Source organism: Mustelus asterias, unplaced genomic scaffold (assembly GCF_964213995.1).
Source record: "Mustelus asterias unplaced genomic scaffold, sMusAst1.hap1.1 HAP1_SCAFFOLD_1859, whole genome shotgun sequence".
NCBI classification, from domain to species: domain Eukaryota; kingdom Metazoa; phylum Chordata; class Chondrichthyes; order Carcharhiniformes; family Triakidae; genus Mustelus; species Mustelus asterias.
The window spans coordinates 1-20,507 of NW_027591804.1; the positions used below are offsets into that span (position 1 = coordinate 1).

At 52.7% G+C, this 20,507-nt stretch overlaps 1 protein-coding gene across 1 annotated transcript in view; it reads right to left on the reverse strand.

Moving 5' to 3' along the window:
* Positions 1-3,448: 3,448 nt before the first annotated feature.
* The window catches only part of LOC144488785 (calpain-1 catalytic subunit-like), a 57,351-nt gene continuing 40,292 nt past the window's right edge, over positions 3,449-20,507 (reverse strand). The window contains exons 6-8 of the mRNA XM_078206883.1: positions 19,722-19,891; positions 5,714-5,725; positions 3,449-3,695 (exon numbers count right to left, since the gene is read on the reverse strand). Coding sequence (XP_078063009.1) covers positions 3,480-3,695; positions 5,714-5,725; positions 19,722-19,891 — 398 coding nt within the window. The 3' untranslated portion in view covers positions 3,449-3,479. The remainder of the gene's footprint in view (positions 3,696-5,713; positions 5,726-19,721; positions 19,892-20,507) is intronic.

The following is a 20,507-nucleotide window of genomic DNA, read 5'->3' on the forward strand; positions in this document are numbered from 1 at the left end:
GTTTAGAAATCGGGAGATAATGCTGCAGCTGTATAGGACCCTGGTCAGACCCCACCTGGAGTACTGTGCCCAGTTCTGGTCGCCTCATTACAGAAAGGATGTGGAAGCCATAGAAAGGGTGCAGAGGAGATTTACAAGGATGTTGCCTGGATTAGGTGGCATGCCTTATGAGGATAGGTTGAGAGAGCTGGGTCTTTTCTCCTTGGAGAAGCGGAGGATGAGAGGTGACCTGATAGGGGTGTATAAGATGTTGAGAGGTATTGATAGAGTGGATTCTCAGAGGCTTTTACCCAGGGCTGAAATGGTTGCCCAAAGAGGTCACAGGTTTAGGGTGCTGGGGAGTAGGTACAGAGGAGATGTTAGGGGTAGGTTTTTCACTCAGAGGGTGGTGGGTGCGTGGAATCGGCTGCCGGTAGTGGTGGTGGAGGCGGATTCGATAGGGTCTTTTAAGAGACTTTTGGATAAGTTCATGGAAGTTAGTAAGATAGAGGGTTATAGGTAAGCCTAGTAGGTAGGGACATGTTCGGTGCAACTTGTGGGCCGAAGGGCCCGTTTGTGCTGCAGCTTTTCTATGTTTTATGTTCTAATTGCAATGGGATGTTGATCAATTGGGCCAGTGGGCTGACGAATGGCAGATGGAGTTTAATTTAGACAAATGCGAGTCGAGTCAGGGAAAATGAGAAGTTAATAGAGAGAAGTTACAGGCAGGTCGTCACACCAGGGCCACAGGAGGAAGACATGTGGGTCACGGTTAGGAAGGGTAAAGGTCACGTACCAGAGAGTACCCCGGTGAGTGTCCCCCTTAACCAGGTTAAAGTCCAACAGGTTTATTTGGTAGCAAAAGCCACACAAGCTTTCGGAGCTCTAAGCCCCTTCTTCAGGTGAGTGGGAATTCTGTTCACAAACAGAGTTTATAAAGACACAGACTCAATTTATAGAATAATGGTTGGAATGCGAATACTTACAGCTAATCAAGTCTGAGACAATCTGGAGACAATACACATCTCTTTAACCTGTCTTGATGCTCTCTCCACTCACATTGTTTGTATCTTAAAGACTTGATTAGCTGTAAGTATTCGCATTCCAACCATTATTCTATAAATTGAGTCTGTGTCTTTATATGTCCTGTTTGTGAACAGAATTCCCACTCACCTGAAGAAGGGGCTTGGAGCTCCGAAATCTTGTGTGGCTTTTGCTACCAAATAAACCTGTTGGACTTTAACCTGGTGTTGTGAGACTTCTTACTGTGCTTACCCCAGTCCAATGCCGGCATCTCCACATCAATGGAAGAAGCCAGAGAGTGGTAGTGGAGGATTGTTTCTCTGAGTGGAGGCCTGTGACTAGTGGTGTGCCACAGGGATCAGTGCTGGGTCCATTGTTGTTTGTCATCTATATCAATGATCTGGATGATAATGTGGTAAATCGGATCAGCAAATTTGCTGATGATACAAAGATTGGAGGTGTAGTGGACAGTGAGGAAGGTTTTCAAAGCTTGCAGAGGGATTTGGACCAACTAGAAAAATGGGCTGAAAAAATGGCAGATGGAGTTTAATGCAGACAAGTGTGAGATATTGCACATTGGAAGGACAAACCAAAGTAGATCATACAAGGTAAATGGTAGGACACTGAAGAGTGCAGTAGAACAGAGGGATCTGGGAATACAGATACATAATTCCCTAAAAGTGGCGTCACAGGTAGATAGGGTCGTAAAGAGTGCTTTCAGTACATTGGCCTTTATAAATCAAAGTATTGAGTATAAGAGTTGGAATGTTATGGTGAGGTTGTATAATGATGTGGAGATGCCGGCGTTGGACTGGGGTAAACACAATCTCCGAAATCTTGTGTGGCTTTTGCTACCAAATAAACCTGTTGGACTTTAACCTGGTGTTGTTAAACTTCTTACGAGGTTGTATAAGACATTGGTGAGGCCGAATTTAGAGTATTGTGAGCAGTTTTGGTCACCTAGTTACAGGAAGGATGTAAATAAGATTGAAAGAGTGCAGAGAAGGTTCACAAGGATGTTGCCGGGACTTGAGAAACTGAGTTACAGAGAGAGATTGAATAGGTTGGGACTTTATTCCCTGGAGCGTAGAAGATTGAGGGGAGATTTGATAGAGGTGTATAAGATTTTGATGGGTATAGATAGAGTGAATGCAAGCAGGCTTTTTCCGCTGAGGCTAGGGGAGAAAAAAACCAGAGGGCATGGGTTAAGGGTGATGGGGGAAAATTTTAAAGGGAATATTAGGGGGGGCTTCTTCACGCAGAGAGTGGTGGGAGTGTGGAATGAGCTGCCAGATAAAATGGTGAATGTGGGCTCACTTTTAACATTTAAGAGAAACTTGGACAGGTACATGGATGAGAGGGGTGTGGAGGGATATGGTCCAGGTGCAGGTCAGTGGGACTAGGCATAAAATGGTTCGGCACAGACAAGAAGGGCCAAAAGACCTGTTTCTGAGCTGTAATTTTCTATGGTTCTAAAAAAAAAGGGCGGCTGGGACATGTTGGACCAAAGGGCCTGTTTCCATGCTGTAAACCTCTATGACTCTATGACATTAATATCCAGGCTTGGGCTGACAAGTGGCAGTAACATTCACACCACACAAATACCAGGCAATGACCATCACCAATAAGAGACACTCTAACCACCGCACCTTGACATTCAATGGTGTTACCGTCACTGAATCCCCCACTGTCAACATCCTGGGGGTTACCATTGACCAGAAACTCAACTGGACTCACCACATAAACACAGTGGCTACAAGAGCAGGTCAGAGGCTGGGAATCCTGCGGAGAGTAACTCACCTCCTGACTCCCCAGAGCCTGTCCACCATCTACAAGGCACAAGTCAGGAGTGAGATGGAAAACTCCCCACTTGCCTGGATGGTGCGGCTCCAACACAAGAAGCTCGACACCATCCAGGACAAAGCAGCCCCGCTTGATTGTTACCCCTTCCACAAACATTCACTCCGTCCATCACTGACGCACAGTGACAGCCGTGTGTACCGTCTACAAGATGCACCGCAGCGACTCACCAAGGCTCCTTAGACAGCACCTTCCAAACCCATGACCACTTCCATCTAGAAGGACAAGGGCAGCAGGTACCTGGGAACACCCCCACCTGCAAGTTCCTGTCCAAGCCACTCACCATCCGGACTTGGAAATATATCGCCGTTCCTTTACTGTCGCTGGGCCACAATTCTGGAATTTGCTCCCTAACAGCAGGTGGGTGGAGAACAGGGACTGCAGCGATTCAAGCCGGCAGCATTCGGGGCTATGGGCCAAGTGCTGGTAGTTGGGATTTGGTGGGAGGTCAGGGGTCTCTTGTGTCTTGGTGTAGAGCCAATGGGCTGAAGGGCCTTATCTACACTGTTTGATTCGATGATTCCCCGCCACTTTGGGAAGGGGCAATTAGAGAATGGGTAATAAATACTGACCTAGCCAGAGACACCACATCCTGGGGATAAATTACAAAAAGGCACTCACTCAGATTCTGCTTGCTTCTCTGTGAAGACTCTCAGGACAAAGTCGGCCTCCTTACTGGGGTCGAAGGTTGAAGGAACGATGATGTACTCCCCAGGGGGCAGTTTGATGCGGTTACTAACCTCCCGCAGGTTAATGAAGGTTTCAGAACGAGCGCAGGAGCTGTGAGTCAGGAAGAAATCCTTCTTCAGGTGAACATTCTGACAGCCACGGTACTGAGGAGGGAGAGAGAGAGGCAGGAGGGTCAGCAGGATAGGAGGACACAGTCTCCCCACCGAGACCCAGAGAGCAAAACACCCACACCCCCCCCGCATACACACCCCCCCGCCCCCGCACACACACACCCCCCGCACACACACCCCCCCCCCGCACACACACACCCCCCCGCACACACACACCCCCCGCACACACACCCACCCCCCCCACACACACACCCCCCCCACACACACACCCCCCCGCCCCCGCACACACACACCCCCCCGCACACACACCCCCCCGCACACACTCACCCCCCCACACACACCCCCCCCCGCACACACACACCCCCCCGCACACACACCCCCCCCACACACACCCCCCCCCGCACACACACACCCCCCCGCACACACACCCCCCCGCCCCCGCACACACACACCCCCCCGCACACACACCCCCCCGCACACACACCCCCCCCGCACACACACCCCCCCCAAACACACACACACCCCCCCGCACACACACCCCCCGCACACACACACCCCCCGCACACACACACACCCCCCCGCACACACACACACCCCCCCGCACACACACACCCCCCGCACACACACACACCCCCCCCAAACACACACACACCCCCCCGCACACACACCCCCCGCACACACACACCCCCCGCACACACACCCACCCCCCCCGCACACACACACCCCCCCGCACACACACACCCCCCCCGCACACGCACCCCCCCGCACACACACCCCCCCCGCACACACACCCCCCCCAAACACACACACACCCCCCCGCACACACACACCCCCCCGCACACACACACACCCCCCGCACACACACACCCCCCGCACACACACACACCCCCCGCACACACACACCCCCCCGCACACACACCCCCCCGCACACACTCACCCCCCCACACCGCACACCCCCCGCACACACACCCACCCCCCCCGCACACACACACCCCCCCGCACACACACCCACCCCGCACACACCCACCCCCCCCGCACACACCCACCCCCCCCCCCGCACACCCCCCCCCGCACACACACCCCCCCGCACACACTCACCCCCCCACACACACTCACCCCCCCACACACGCACACCCCCCGCACACACACCCACCCCCCCCGCACACACACCCACCCCCCCGCACACACACACCCCCCGCAGACACACACCCCCCCGCACACACCCACCCCCCCCGCACACACCCACCCCCCCCGCACACACACCCACCCCCCCGCACACACACACCCCCCGCAGACACACACCCCCCCGCACACACCCACCCCCCCCGCACACACCCACCCCCCCCGCACACACCCACCCCCCCCGCACACACCCACCCCCCCCCGCACACACACCCCCCCACACACACACACACACGCACACCCCCCCACACACCCACCCCCCCCGCACACACACACCCCCCCGCACACACACACCCCCCCGCACACACACACCCCCCCGCACACACACCCACCCCCCCGCACACACACACCCCCCGCAGACACACACCCCCCCGCACACACACCCACCCCCCCCGCACACACACACCCCCCCCGCACACACCCACCCCCCCGCACACACCCACCCCCCCCGCACACACCCACCCCCCCCGCACACACCCACCCCCCCCGCACACACCCACCCCCCCCCGCACACCCCCCCCCGCACACACACCCCCCCGCACACACCCACCCCCCCCGCACACACCCACCCCCCCCCGCACACCCCCCCCCGCACACACACCCCCCCGCACACACCCACCCCCCCCCGCACACCCCCCCCACACACGCACACCCCCCGCAGACACGCACACCCCCCCACACACACACACACACACGCACACCCCCCCACACACGCACACCACCCCACACACACACACACCCACACCCACACTCCGCCCACTGTGGGGTTATTGGGGTGAGAGTTTGTACACAGGGGTCAGAGCAAACCTCACTGACCCTGACCCAGTGACCCTACTGAGAGTTACTGGAAGCACCAACAATTCACCAACCTCGTCAGGAACCTGTGGAGAGACAGAGAGAGACAGCCCAATCAGAGCAGAGCCAGCAGCTCACACTAACACAGACTCTCACAATACTGCAGTGCAGAAGAGGCCCTTCAGCCCATCGAGTCTACACCGGCCCACCTCATCCCACTTGCCAACACTTGGTCTATAGCCTAGAATGTGATGGCGTGCCAAATACACACCCAGATACATCTGAAAGGATGTGAGGCATCCCGCCTCCTTGGATAGTCAGAGGCTTTTCCCCAGGAGTCAATTACTAGGGGGCACAGGTTTAAGGCACGAGAGGCAAGGTTTAAAGGAGATGTACGAGGCAGATTTTTTACACAGAGGGTGGTGGGTGCCTGGAACTCGCTGCCGGGGGAGGGAGTGGAAGCGGATACGGTCGTGACTTTTAAGGGGCATCTTGACAAATACATGAATAGGATGGGAATGAGGGATATGGTCCCCGGAAGGGTCGGGGGTTTTAGTTCAGTCAGGCAGCATGGTCGGTGCCGACTTGGAGGGGCCGAAGGGCCTGTTCCTGTGCTGTAATTTTCTTTATTCTTTGTTCCACCACCCCCCCAGACAGCGCATTCCAGACCCTCACCACCCTCTGGGTAAAAGGGGTTTTCCTCACATCCCCCTAAACCTCCCACCCCTCACTTTTAACTTGTGTCCCCTCGTGACTGACCCTTCAACGCAGGGGAACAGCTGCTCCCTCTCCATCCTGTCCATGTCTCTCACAACCCTGAACACCTCAATCAGGTCACCCCTCAGCTTTCTCTGCTCCAATGAAAACAACCCAAGCCTATCCAACCTCTCTTCATAACTTAAACACTCCGTCCCAGGCAGCATCCTGGTGAATCTCCTCTGCACCCCCTCCAGTCCAATCACATCCTTCCTATAATGTGGTGACCAGAACTGCACACAGTGCTCCAGCTGTGGTCTCACCAAAGTTCGATACAACTCCACCAGGACCGATCTGCTTTTGTAATCTACACCCCGATTGATAAAGGCGAGTGTGCTATATGCCCTTTTCACCACCCGAGTAACCTGCCTTTCCACCTTCAGAGATCTATGGACAAACACACCAAGGTCCCTTTGTTCTTCGGGAACTTCCCAGTGTCAGAGCTTTCATAGAATACTTCCCTGTCAAATTACTCCTTCCAAGTGAATCACCTCACACTTCTCAGGGTTAAATTCCATCTGCCACTGATCTGCCCATTTGACCATCTCATCTACATCTTCCTGTAACCCAAGACTCTCAACCTCATTGTTAACCACCCGGCCAATCTTTGTGTCATCGGCAAACTTACTGATCCCACCCCCACATAGTCATCTATGTCATTTATATAAATGATGAACAATAGGGGGCCCAGCACGGATCCCTGTGGTACGCCACTGGTCACTGGAGTCCAGTCACTGAAGCAGCCTTCTGACATCACTCTGTCTCCTACAACTGAGCCAATTATGAATCCACCGTGTCAGAGCACCCTGCATCCCATGTGTATTTGCCTTCTTAATAAGTCTCCCATGTGGGACTTTGTCAAAGGCTTTGTTGAAATCCATGTAAACTACATCGACTGCACTCCCCTCATCTACACACTTGGAGACATGCTCAAAAACTTCAATCAAATTTATTAGGCATGACCTCCCTCTGACAAAACCATGTTGACTATCCCTGATCAAACCTTGCCTCTCCAAATGGAGATAGATTCTTTCCTTCAGAATCTTCTCCAGTAGTTTCCCAACCACAGATGTGAGACTCACTGGTCTGTAATTCCCTGGTTTGTCTCTATAACCCTTGTTGAATAGTGGGACCACATTAGCTGTTCTCCAGTCGTCTGGCACCTCCCCGATGGCCAGAGAGGAATTGAAAATTTGGGTCAGAGCCCCTGCAATCTCCTCCCTTGCCTCCCACAACAGCCTGGGACACAAATCATCCGGACCTGGAGATTTGTCCACTTTTAAGCCCACCAACACCTCCAATACCTTGTCACTCCCGATGACAATCTTTTCTAGAGCCTCACAGTGTCTTTCCCCGAGTACCATCACTACCTGCTCATTCCCATGGGTGAAAACAGGTGTGAAATATTCGTTGAACACTCTACCAATGTCCTCTGGTTCCATCCACTGATTGCCCCCTTGGTCCCTAATGGGATCTACTCTTTCCCTGGTTATCCACTTCCCATTGATGGACTTACAGAATATCTTGGGATTTTCCTGACTTTTACCAGCCAGAGTTTTCTCGTATCCCCTCTTTTCTTTCTTAATTGATTTCTTAATCTCGATCCTGAACTTTCTAAACCTCACTGATCCCTCCACTGATTTGCTCCCCTCTCTTTCCTTCTCATTGTATCCTGGATACCTCTGGATATCCATGGTTCTCTGGGCTTGTTACACCTACCTATCACCCTCGAGGGAACATGCTGGGTTTGCACCCTCCCCATTTCCTTTTTGAATGCCCCCCCACTGCTCTTCTGTAGATTTCCCCATTAGTAGCTGTCCCCAGCTTACCTTGGCCAGATCCTGTCTTATTTTACTGAAATCCGCTCTCCCCCAATCCAAAACTTTTTTTTGCAGCTTTTCTATTTCCTCGCCCATAACAAGCTGAAATTGTACCGTGTTGTGATCGCTATCACTAAACCGCTCCCCCAGCACCACCTCAACCACCAGTGCGGCTTCATTCCCTACAATCAGGTCCAGCACAGCTCCCTGCCTTGCTGGACCCTCCACATATTGATTAAAAAAGTTCTCCTGTACAAAAAGTTCAAGAAATCTACTCCATCCAAACCCGTAACACTGTGTATACCCCAGTTAACGTTGGGAAATATAATAACCCTCTCAGTATTTTTCACAGGGCGCCGGCAGGCATGGAGCCTGGGTGTTTCCTGTGGGGAGTCAGGCCGCAGCCTGGGTGTTTCCTGTGGGGAGTCAGGCCGGGGATGGAGCCTGGGTGTTTCCTGTGGGGAGTCAGGCCGGGGATGGAGCCTGGGTGTTTCCTGTGGGGAGTCAGGCCGGGGATGGAGCCTGGGTGTTTCCTGTGGGGAGTCAGGCCGCAGCCTGGGTGTTTCCTATGGGGAGTCAGGCCGGGGATGGAGCCTGGGTGTTTCATGTGGGGAGTCAGGCCGCAGCCTGGGTGTTTCCTATGGGGAGTCAGGCCGGGGATGGAGCCTGGGTGTTTCCTGTGGGGAGTCAGGCCGGGGATGGAGCCTGGGTGTTTCCTGTGGGGAGTCAGGCCGGGCCGCAGCCTGGGTGTTTCCTATGGGGAGTCAGGCCGCAGCCTGAGTGTTTCCTGTGGGGAGTCAGGCCGCAGCCTGGGTGTTTCCTGTGGGGAGTCAGGCCGGGGATGGAGCCTGGGTGTTTCCTGTGGGGAGTCAGGCCGGGGATGGAGCCTGGGTGTTTCCTGTGGGGAGTCAGGCCGGGCCGCAGCCTGGGTGTTTCCTATGGGGAGTCAGGCCGCAGCCTGAGTGTTTCCTGTGGGGAGTCAGGCCGCAGCCTGGGTGTTTCCTGTGGGGAGTCAGGCCGCAGCCTGGGTGTTTCCTGTGGGGAGTCAGGCCGGGCCGCAGCCTGGCCGTTTCCTGTGGGGAGTCAGGCCGCAGCCTGGGTGTTTCCTGTGGGGAGTCAGGCCGCAGCCTGGGTGTTTCCTGTGGGGAGTCAGGCCAGGGATGGAGCCTGGGTGTTTCCTGTGGGGAGTCAGGCCGGGCCGCAGCCTGGGTGTTTCCTGTGGGGAGTCAGGCCGGGGATGGAGCCTGGGTGTTTCCTGTGGGGAGTCAGGCCGGGGATGGAGCCTGGGTGTTTCCTGTGGGGAGTCAGGCCGGGGATGGAGCCTGGGTGTTTCCTGTGGGGAGTCAGGCCGGGGATGGAGCCTGGATGTTTCCTGTGGGGAGTCAGGCCGGGCCGCAGCCTGGGTGTTTCCTGTGGGGAGTCAGGCCGGGCCGCAGCCTGGGTGTTTCCTGTGGGGAGTCAGGCCGGGGATGGAGCCTGGGTGTTTCCTGTGGGGAGTGAGGCCACAGCCTGGGTGTTTCAAAGAACAAAGAACAAAGAACAATACAGCACAGGAACAGGCCCTTCGGCCCTCCAAGCCCTCGCCGCTCCCCGGTCCAGGATTGAATCCTGAATCCAGGATCCCCGCCCAATTTTCCAGCCTATCTACATACCAATATCCTATCCACCGAGCTGTCCCTCACAGCTACGATGCTTTGTTCATTACAACCTATTAACTTACCCCCACCCCCCCATTCCAGACCATGTGATCTCCAGGGAGAGGCGAAAACCCAGAGTGAAAAACCCCAGGGCCAATATGGGGAAAAAAAAATCTGGGAAATTCCTCTCCGACCCCCTGAGGCGATCGAAACGAGTCCAGGAGATCACAATGGCCCCGATCGGAAAATGCTTCCCAACCCTAGTCATTTCCACTTCCACGAACACCATATGAATCCCCTGCCCCCGAGACAGGTTCCCAACTATCCGCAGTCTCACTCTGTACTGGCACCAGCAAGATGATCGTAGAATGAAGCCTTGAAACGAGAAACCAGGAACAATTAGCCCGCGCCGCTCCCTGGTCCAAACTAGATCACTCTTTTGTATCCCTCCATTCCCACTCCGTTCATATAGCTGTCTAGATAAGTCTTAAACGTTCCCAGTGTGTCCGCCTCCACCACCTTGCCCGGCAACACATTCCAGGCCCCCACGACCCTCTGTGTGAAATATGTCCTTCTGATATCTGTGTTAAACCTCCCCCCCTTCACCTTGAACCTATGACCCCTCGTGAACGTCACCACCGACCCGGGGAAAAGCTTCCCACCGTTCACCCTATCTATGCCTTTCATAATTTTATACACCTCTATTAAGTCTCCCCTCATCCTCCGTCTTTCCAAGGAGAACAACCCCAGTTTCCCCAATCTCTCCTCATAACCAAGCCCCTCCATGCCAGGCAACATCCTGGTAAACCTCCTCTGTACTCTCTCCAAAGCCTCCACGTCCTTCTGGTAGTGTGGCGACCAGAACTGGACGCAGTATTCCAAATGCGGCCGAACCAACGTTCTATACATCTGCAACATCAGACCCCAACTTTTATACTCTATGCCCCGTCCTATAAAGGCAAGCATGCCATATGCCTTCTTCACCACCTTCTCCACCTGTGACGTCACCTTCAAGGATCTGTGGACTTGCACACCCAGGTCCCTCTGCGTATCTACACCCTTTATGGTTCTGCCATTTATCGTATAGCTCCTCCCCACGTTAGTTCTACCAAAATGCATCACTTCACATTTATCTGGATTGAACTCCATCTGCCATTTCTTTGCCCAAATTTCCAGCCTATCTATATCCTTCTGTAGCCTCTCACAATGTTCCTCACTATCTGCAAGTCCTGCCAGTTTTGTGTCGTCCGCAAACTTACTGATCACCCCAGTTACTCCTTCTTCCAGATCATTTATATAAATCACAAACAGCAGAGGTCCCAATACAGAGCCCTGCGGTACACCACTAGTCACAGGCCTCCAGCCGGAAAAAGACCCTTCCACTACCACCCTCTGTCTTCTATGACCAAGCCAGTTCTCCACCCATCTAGCCACCTCCCCCTTTATCCCATGGGATCCAACCTTTTTCACTAGCCTACCATGAGGGACTTTGTCAAACGCTTTACTAAAGTCCATATAGACAACATCCACGGCCCTTCCTTCGTCAACCATTTTGGTCACTTCTTCAAAAAACACCACCAGGTTCGTGAGGCATGACCTCCCTCTCACAAAACCATGTTGACTATCGTTAATGAGTTTATTCCTTTCTAAATGCGCATACATCCTATCTTTAAGAATCTTCTCCAACAACTTCCCCACCACGGACGTCAAGCTCACCGGCCTATAATTACCCGGGTTATCCTTCCTACCCTTCTTAAATAACGGGACCACATTGGCTATCCTCCAATCCTCTGGGACCTCACCTGTGTCCAGTGACGAGACAAAGATTTGCGTCAGAGGCCCAACGATTTCACCTCTCGTCTCCCTGAGCAGCCTTGGATAGATTCCATCAGGCCCTGGGGATTTGTCAGTCTTTATATTCTCTAACAAACCTAACACTTCCTCCTTTGTAATGGAGATTTTCTCCAACGGTTCAACACTCCCCTCCGAGACACTCCCAGTCAACACATCCCTCTCCTTAGTGAATACCGACGCAAAGTATTCATTTAGGATCTCCCCTACCTCTTTGGGCTCCAAGCATAAGTCCCCACTTTTGTCCCTGAGAGGTCCGATTTTTTCCCTTACAACCCTTTTGTTCCTAACGTATGAATAAAATGCCTTGGGATTCTCCTTAATCCTGTCTGCCAAGAACATTTCGTGACCCCTTTTTGCTCTTCTAATTCCCCGTTTGAGTATTTTCCTACTTTCATTATACTCCTCCAGAGCTCCCTCCGTTTGTAGCTGCTTGGACCTAACATACGCCTCTCTTTTCCTTTTGACCAGTCCCTCAATTTCCCTGGTTATCCACGGTTCTCTAATCCTACCCTTCCTATCCTTCTTTTTTACAGGCACATGCTTGTCCTGTAGCCCTAACAACCGTTCCTTAAAAGACTGCCACATACCAGATGTGGATTTACCCTCAAACAGCCTCTCCCAATCAAGAGCTGCCAATTTCTGCCTGATCCCAATAAAGTTAGCCTTCCCCCAATCCAACACCTTACCCTTGGGACACCACTCATCCTTTTCCATCACTATCCTAAAGCTAACAGAATTGTGGTCACTATTTGCCAGCACCAGGTCCAGTATAGCCCCCTCTCTAGTTGGGCTGTCCACATATTGTTCCAACGAACCCTCCTGTACACATTTTACAAATGCCTCACCATCCAGAGTCCCTGCCCTCAGCGATTTCCAGTCTATACCAGGGAAATTGAAGTCTCCCACTACAACAACCCTATATTTCCTGCACCTATCCAGTATCTCCTGACATATCCGTTCTTCCACTTCCCTTGGGCTGTTGGGGGGCCTGTAGTATACCCCCAACATAGTGACTGCGCCTTTCCTGTTTCTAAGCTTCCTGTGGGGAGTCAGGCTGGGCCGCAGCCTGGGTGTTTCCTGTGGGGAGTCAGGCCGGGGATGGAGCCTGGGTGTTTCCTGTGGGGAGTCAGGCCGCAGCCTGGGTGTTTCCTGTGGGGAGTCAGGCCGGGGATGGAGCCTGGGTGTTTCCTGTGGGGAGTCAGGCCGGGGATGGAGCCTGGGTGTTTCCTGTGGGGAGTCAGGCCGGGGATGGAGCCTGGGTGTTTCCTGTGGGGAGTCAGGCTGGGCCGCAGCCTGGGTGTTTCCTGTGGGGAGTCGGGCCGGGCTGCAGCCTGGGTGTTTCCTGTGGGGAGTCAGGCCGGGCCGCAGCCTGGGTGTTTCCTGTGGGGAGTCAGGCCGGGCCACAGCCTGGGTGTTTCCTGTGGGGAGTCAGGCCGGGCCGCAGCCTGGGTGTTTCCTGTGGGGACTCAGGCCGGGGATGGAGCCTGGGTGTTTCCTGTGGGGAGTCAGGCCGCAGCCTGGGTGTTTCCTGTGGGGAGTCAGGCCGGGCCGCAGCCTGGGTGTTTCCTGTGGGGAGTCAGGCTGGGCCACAGCCTGGGTGTTTCCTGTGGGGAGTCAGGCCGGGGATGGAGAATCCAAAGAGCTTCTACAATACATAAAGGGCAAAAGAGTAACAAGGAACAAAAAACAAAGAAAATTACAGCACAGGAACAGGCCCTTCGGCCCTCCAAGCCTGCACCGACCATGCTGCCCGACTGAACTAAAACCCCCTACCCTTCCGGGGACCGTATCCCTCTATTCCCATCCTATTCATGTACTTGTCAAGACGCCCCTTAAAAGTCACTATCTGCTTCCACTACCTCCCCCGGCAACGAGTTCCAGGCACCCACCACCCTCTGTGTAAAGAATCTGCCTCGTACATCTCCTTTAAACCTTGCCCCTCGCACCTTAAACCTGCGCCCCCTAGTAATTGACTCTTCCACTCTGAGAAAAAGCTTCTGACTATCCACTCTGTCCATGCCTCTCATAATCTTGTAGACTTCTATCAGGTCACCCCTCAACCTCCGTCGCTCCAGTGAGAACAAACCAAGTTTCTCCAACGTCTCCTCATAGCTAATGCCCTCCATACCAGGCAACATCCTGGTAAATCTTTTCTGTACCCTCTCCAAAGCCTCCACATCCTTCTGGTAGTGTGGCGACCAGAATTGAACACTATATTTCAAGTGCAGCCTCACTAAGGTTCTATAAAGCTGCAACATGACTTGCCAATTTTTAAACTCAATACCCCGGCCGATGAAGGCAAGCATGCCATATGCCTTCTTGACTACCTTCTCCACCTGCATTGCCACTTTCAGTGACCTGGGAGAGAGTAGGGAGAGAATAGGACCTCTGAAGGATCAACAAGAGATGGGTGAGATCCTAAATGAATATTTCTCATCAGATTTACTGTTGAGAAAATCATGGATGATGTTAGGGAACTTGGGGAAATAAATAGTGATGTCTTGAGGAGTGTACATATAACAGAGAAGGAGGTGCTGGAAGTCTTAAAGCGCATCAAGGTAGATAAATCCCTGGGACCTGATGAAGTGTATCCCAGGACATTGTGGGAGGCTAGGGAGGAAATTGTGGGTCCCCTAGCCGAGATATTTGAATCATCGATAGTCACGGGTGAGGTGCCTGAAGATTGGAGAGTGGCAAATGTTGTGCCTTTGTTTAAAAAGGGCTGCAGGGAAAAGCCTGGGAACTACAGGCCAGTGAGTCTCACATCTGTAGTGGGTAAGTTGTTGGAAGGTATTTTGAGAGACAGGATCTACAGGCATTTTGAGACGCAAGGACTGATTAGAGACAGTCAGCATGGCTTTGTGAGTGGAAAATCATGTCTCACAAATTTGATTGAGTTTTTTGAAGGGGTAACCAAGAAGGTAGATGAGGGCAGTGCAGTTGATGTTGTCTGCATAGAGTCATAGAGGTTTACAGCATGGAAACAGGCCCTTCGGCCCAACCTGTCCATGCCGCCCTTTTTTTTGAAACCCCTAAGCTAATCCCAATTGCCCGCATTTGACCCATATCCCTCTATACCCATCTTACCTGTGTAACTGTCTAAATGCTTTTTAAAAGATAAAATTGTACCCGCCTCTACTACTACCTCTGGCAGCTTGTTCCAGACACTCACCACCCTCTGTGTGAAAAAATTGCCCCTCTGGACACTTTTGTATCTCTCCCCTCTCACCTTAAACCTATGCCCTCTAGTTTTAGACTCCCCTACCTTTGGGAAAAGATATTGACTATCTAGCTGATCTGTGCCCCTCATTATTTTATAGACCTCTAAGGTCACCCCTCAACCTCCTACGCTCCAGAGAAAAAAGTCCCAGTCTATCCAGCCTCTCCTTATACCTCAAACCATTAAGTCCCGGTAGCATCCTAGTAAATCTTTTCTGTACTCTTTCTAGTTTAACAATATCCTTTCTATAATAGGGTGACCAGAATTGCACACAGTATTCCAAGTGTGGCCTTACCAATGTCTTGTATAACTTCAACAAGACGTCCCAACTCCTGTATTCAATAACAAGGCCTTTGACAAGGTACCGCATGGTAGGTTGTTGCATAAGATTAAATCTCACGGGATCCAGGGTGAGGTATCTAAATGGATACAAAATTGGCTTCTTGACAGAAGCCAGAGGGTGGTTGTAGAGGGTTGTTTTTCAAACTGGAGGCCTGTGACCAGCGGTGTGCCTCAGGGATCAGTGCTGGGTCCACTGTTATTTGTCATTTATATTAATGATTTGGATGAGAATATAGGAGGCATGGTTAGTAAGTTTGCAGATGACACCAAGATTGGTGGCATAGTGGACAGTGAAGAAAGTTATCTCAGATTGCAACGGGATCTTGATCAATTGGGCCAGTGGGCTGACGAATGGCAGATGGAGTTTAATTTAGACAAATGCGAGGTGATGCATTTTGGTAGATTGAACCAGGGCAGGACTTACTCAGTTAATGGTAGGGCGTTGGATAGAACATAGAACATAGAAAGCCACAGCACAAACAGGCCCTTCGGCCCACAAGTTGCGCCGATCACATCCCCACCTCTAGGCCTATCTATAGCCCTCAATCCCATTAAATCCCATGTACTCATCCAGAAGTCTCTTAAAAGACCCAACGAGTTTGCCTCCACCACCACCGACGTCAGCCGATTCCACTCACCCACCACCCTCTGAGTGAAAAACTTACCCCTGACATCTCCTCTGTACCTACCCCCCAGCACCTTAAACCTGTGTCCTCTCGTAGCAACCATTTCAGCCCTGCGAAATAGCCTCTGAGAGTCTACCCTATCCAGACCTCTCAACATCTTGTAAACCTCTATCAGGTCACCTCTCATCCTTCGTCTCTCCAGGGAGAAGAGACCAAGCTCCCTCAACCTATCCTCATAAGGCATGCCCCCCAATCCAGGCAACATCCTTGTAAATCTCCTCTGCACCCTTTCAATGGCTTCAACATCTTTCCTGTAATGAGGTGACCAGAACTGCGCGCAGTACTCCAAGTGGGGTCTAACCAGGGTCCTATAAAGCTGCAGCATTATCTCCCGACTCCTAAACTCAATCCCTCGATTAATGAAGGCCAGTACGCCGTACGCCTTCTTGACCGCATCCTCCACCTGCGAGGCCGATTTAAGAGTCCTATGGACCCGGACCCCAAGGTCCGGGTCCATAGAACATAGAACAGTACAGCACAGTACAGGCCCTTCGGCCCACGATGTTGTGCCGAACCTTTTCCGAAACCAAGATCAAGCGATCCCACTCCCTATCATCCTGGTGTGCTCCATGTGCCTATCCAATAACCGCTTGAAAGTTCCTCAAGTGTCCGACTCCACTATCACAGCACTATCCACACCCCAACCACTCTCTGAGTAAAGAACCTACCTCGGACATCCCTCCTATATCTCCCACCATGAACCCTATAGTTATGCCCCCTAGTAACAGCTACATCCACCCGAGGAAATAGTCTCTGAACGTTCACTCTATCTATCCCCCTCATCATCTTATAAACCTCTATTAAGTCGCCTCTCATCCTCCTCCGCTCTAAAGAGAAAAGCCCTAGCTCCCTCAACCTATCCTCATAAGACCTACCCTCCAAACCAGGCAGCATCCTGGTAAATCTCCTCTGCACTCTCTCCAATGAGAGTGAGGTGACCAGAACTGCACACAATATTCCAAATGTGGTCTCACCAAGGTCCTGTACAGTTGCAGCATAACCCCACGGCTATTAAACTCAAACCCCCTGTTAATAAACGCTAACACACTATAGGCCTTCTTCACGGCTCTATCCACTTGAGTGGCAACCTTCAGAGATCTGTGGATATGAACCCCAAGATCTCTCTGTTCCTCCACATTCCTCAGAACCCTACCTTTGATCCTGTAATCCGCATTCAAATTTGTCCTACCAAAATGAATCACCTCACATTTGTCAGGGTTAAACACCATCTGCCATTTTTCAGCCCAGCTCTGCATCCTATCAATGTCTCTTTGCAGCCTACAACAGCCCCCCACCTCATCCACTACTCCACCAATCTTGGTGTCATCCGCAAATTTACTGATCCACCCTTCAGCCCCCTCCTCCAAGTCATTGATAAAAATCACAAATAGCAGAGGACCCAGCATTGAACCCATAGAACATAGAACATAGAACATTACAGCGCAGAACAGGCCCTTCGGCCCACGATGTTGCACCGACCAGTTAAAAAATAAAAATTAAAAAAAAACTGTGACCCTCCAACCTAAACCAATTTCTTTTCGTCCATGAACCTATCTACGGATCTCTTAAACGCCCCCAAACTAGGCGCATTTACTACTGATGCTGGCAGGGCATTCCAATCCCTCACCACCCTCTGGGTAAAGAACCTACCCCTGACATCGGTTCTATAACTACCCCCCCTCAATTTAAAGCCATGCCCCCTCGTGCTGGATTTCTCCATCAGAGGAAAAAGGCTATCACTATCCACCCTATCTAAACCTCTAATCATCTTATATGTTTCAATAACCCTGTGGTACCCCGCTGGTAACTGGTCTCCAGTCTGAAAATTTTCCATCCACCACCACCCTCTGTCTTCTATAAGATAGCCAGTTACTTATCCAATCGGCCAAATTTCCCTCTATCCCACACCTCCTTACTTTCTTCATGAGCCGACCATGGGGGACCTTATAAAATGCCTTACTAAAATCCATGTATATGACATGGGTAGAGTTACAGAACAAAGAGATCTAGGGGTGCATGTTCATAGTTCCTTGAAAGTGGAGTCACAGGTGGACAGAGTAGTGAAGAAGGCATTCGGCGTGCTTGGTTTCATTGGTCAGAACATTGAATACAGGAGTTGGGGTGTCTTTTGAAGTTGTACAAGACATTGGTAAGGCCACACTTGGAATACTGTGTACAGTTTTGGTCACCCTATTATAGAAAGGATATTATTAAACTAGAAAGAGTACAGAAGAGATTTACGAGGATGCTACCCAGACTTAATGGTTTGAGTTATAAGGAGAGGCGAGATAGACTGGGACTTTTTTCTCTGGAGTGTAGGAGGCTGAGGGGTGATCTTATAGAGGTCTATAAAATAATGAGGGGCACGAATCAGCTAGATAGTCAATATCTTTTCCCAAAGGTAGGGGAGTCTAAAACTAGAGGGCATAGGTTTAAGGTGAGAGGGGAGAGATACAAAAGTGTCCAGAGGGGCAATTTTTTCACACAGAGGGTGGTGAGTGTTTGGAACAAGCTGCCAGAGGCAGTAGTAGAGGCGGGTACAATTTTGTCTTTTAAAAAGCATTTAGACAGTTACATGGGTACGATGGGTATAGAGGGATGTGGGCTAAATGCGGGCAATAGGGTCTAGTTTAAGGGTTTTTAAAAAAGGGCGGCGTGGACAAGTTGGGCCGAAGGGCCTGTTTCCATGCTGTAAACCAATATGACTCGATGGAGCCTGGGTGTTTTCTGTGGGGAGTCAGGCCGCAGCCTGGGTGTTTCCTGTGGGGAGTCAGGCCGGGCCGCAGCCTGGGTGTTTCCTGTGGGGAGTCAGGCCGGGGATGGAGCCTGGGTGTTTCCTGTGGGGAGTCAGGCCGCAGCCTGGGTGTTTCCTATGGGGAGTCAGGCCGGGCCGAAGCCTGGGTGTTTCCTGTGGGGAGTCAGGCCGCAGCCTGGGTGTTTCCTGTGGGGAGTCAGGCCGCAGCCTGGGTGTTTCCTATGGGGACTCAGGCCGGGCCGCAGCCTGGGTGTTTCCTATGGGGAGTCAGGCCGGGCCGCAGCCTGGGTGTTTCCTATGGGGAGTCAGGCCGCAGCCTGGGTGTTTCCTGTGGGGAGTCAGGCCGGGGATGGAGCCTGGGTGTTTCCTGTGGGGAGTCAGGCCGGGCCGCAGCCTGGGTGTTTCCTGTGGGGAGTCAGGCTGGGCCGCAGCCTGGGTGTTTCCTGTGGGGAGTCAGGCTGGGCCGCAGCCTGGGTGTTTCCTGTGGGGAGTCAGGCCGCAGCCTGGGTGTTTCCTGTGGGGAGTCAGGCTGCAGCCTGGGTGTTTCCTGTGGGGAGTCAGGCTGCAGCCTGGGTGTTTCCTGTGGGGAGTCAGGCCGGGCCGCAGCCTGGGTGTTTCCTGTGGGGAGTCAGGCCGGGGATGGAGCCTGGGTGTTTCCTGTGGGGAGTCAGGCCGGGGATGGAGCCTGGGTGTTTCCTGTGGGGAGTCAGGCCGCAGCCTGGGTGTTTCCTGTGGGGAGTCAGGCCGGGCCGCAGCCTGGGTGTTTCCTGTGGGGAGTCAGGCCGCAGCCTGGGTGTTTCCTGTGGGGAGTCAGGCCGGGCCGCAGCCTGGGTGTTTCCTATGGGGAGTCAGGCCGCAGCCTGGGTGTTTCCTATGGGGAGTCAGGCCGCAGCCTGGGTGTTTCCTGTGGGGAGTCAGGCTGCAGCCTGGGTGTTTCCTGTGGGGACACAGGCCGGGCCACAGCCTGGGTGTTTCCTGCTCTATGGGGCATGGTCAGGATGCAGTGACAAACCTCATACACAGCAAAGCCAATGGTGTGCATATCCTGTCCATGTCTGCGATATCTGCGCCGGTCCTTCTGCATCAGAGCACACAGGAAACTGCAGGAAACCTCGTTATCCTCAGGGTCATCATCCTCCTCCTCCAATGTAATCTTGAACTGTGGATTGATCCAGAATGTAGCTTAAAGAGAAGGAGACAGTGTCAGAGACTGGGAGACAGACAGAGACTGGGAGACAGACAGAGATTGGGAGACAGACAGAGACTGGGAGACAGACAGAGACTGGGAGACAGACAGAGACTGGGAGACAGACAGAGACTGGGAGACAGACAGAGACTGGGAGACTGTGTCAGAGACAGGGAGACAGACAGAGACAGGGAGACAGACAGAGACTGGGAGACAGACAGAGACTGGGAGACAGACAGAGACTGGGAGACAGACAGAGACTGGGAGACAGACAGAGACTGGGAGACAGACAGAGACTGGGAGACAGACAGAGACTGGGAGACAGACAGAGACAGAGAGACAGACAGACAGAGAGACTGAGAGAGAAACAGACAGAGACAGACAGAGACTGGGAGGGAGACAGACAGACAGAGAGACAGAGAGACTGAGAGAGACAGAGAGAGACAGACAGAGAGAGAGAGAAACAGACAGAGAGAGAGAGAGACACACAGAGAGACAGAGAGAGAGAAAGAGAGGGAGAGTCAGAGCTACCGAGAGACTGGATGAGAGAAAATTGTCGTGTCCTTATCTGAGGAAGGATGTCCTTGCTATAGAGGGAGCACAGCGAAGGTT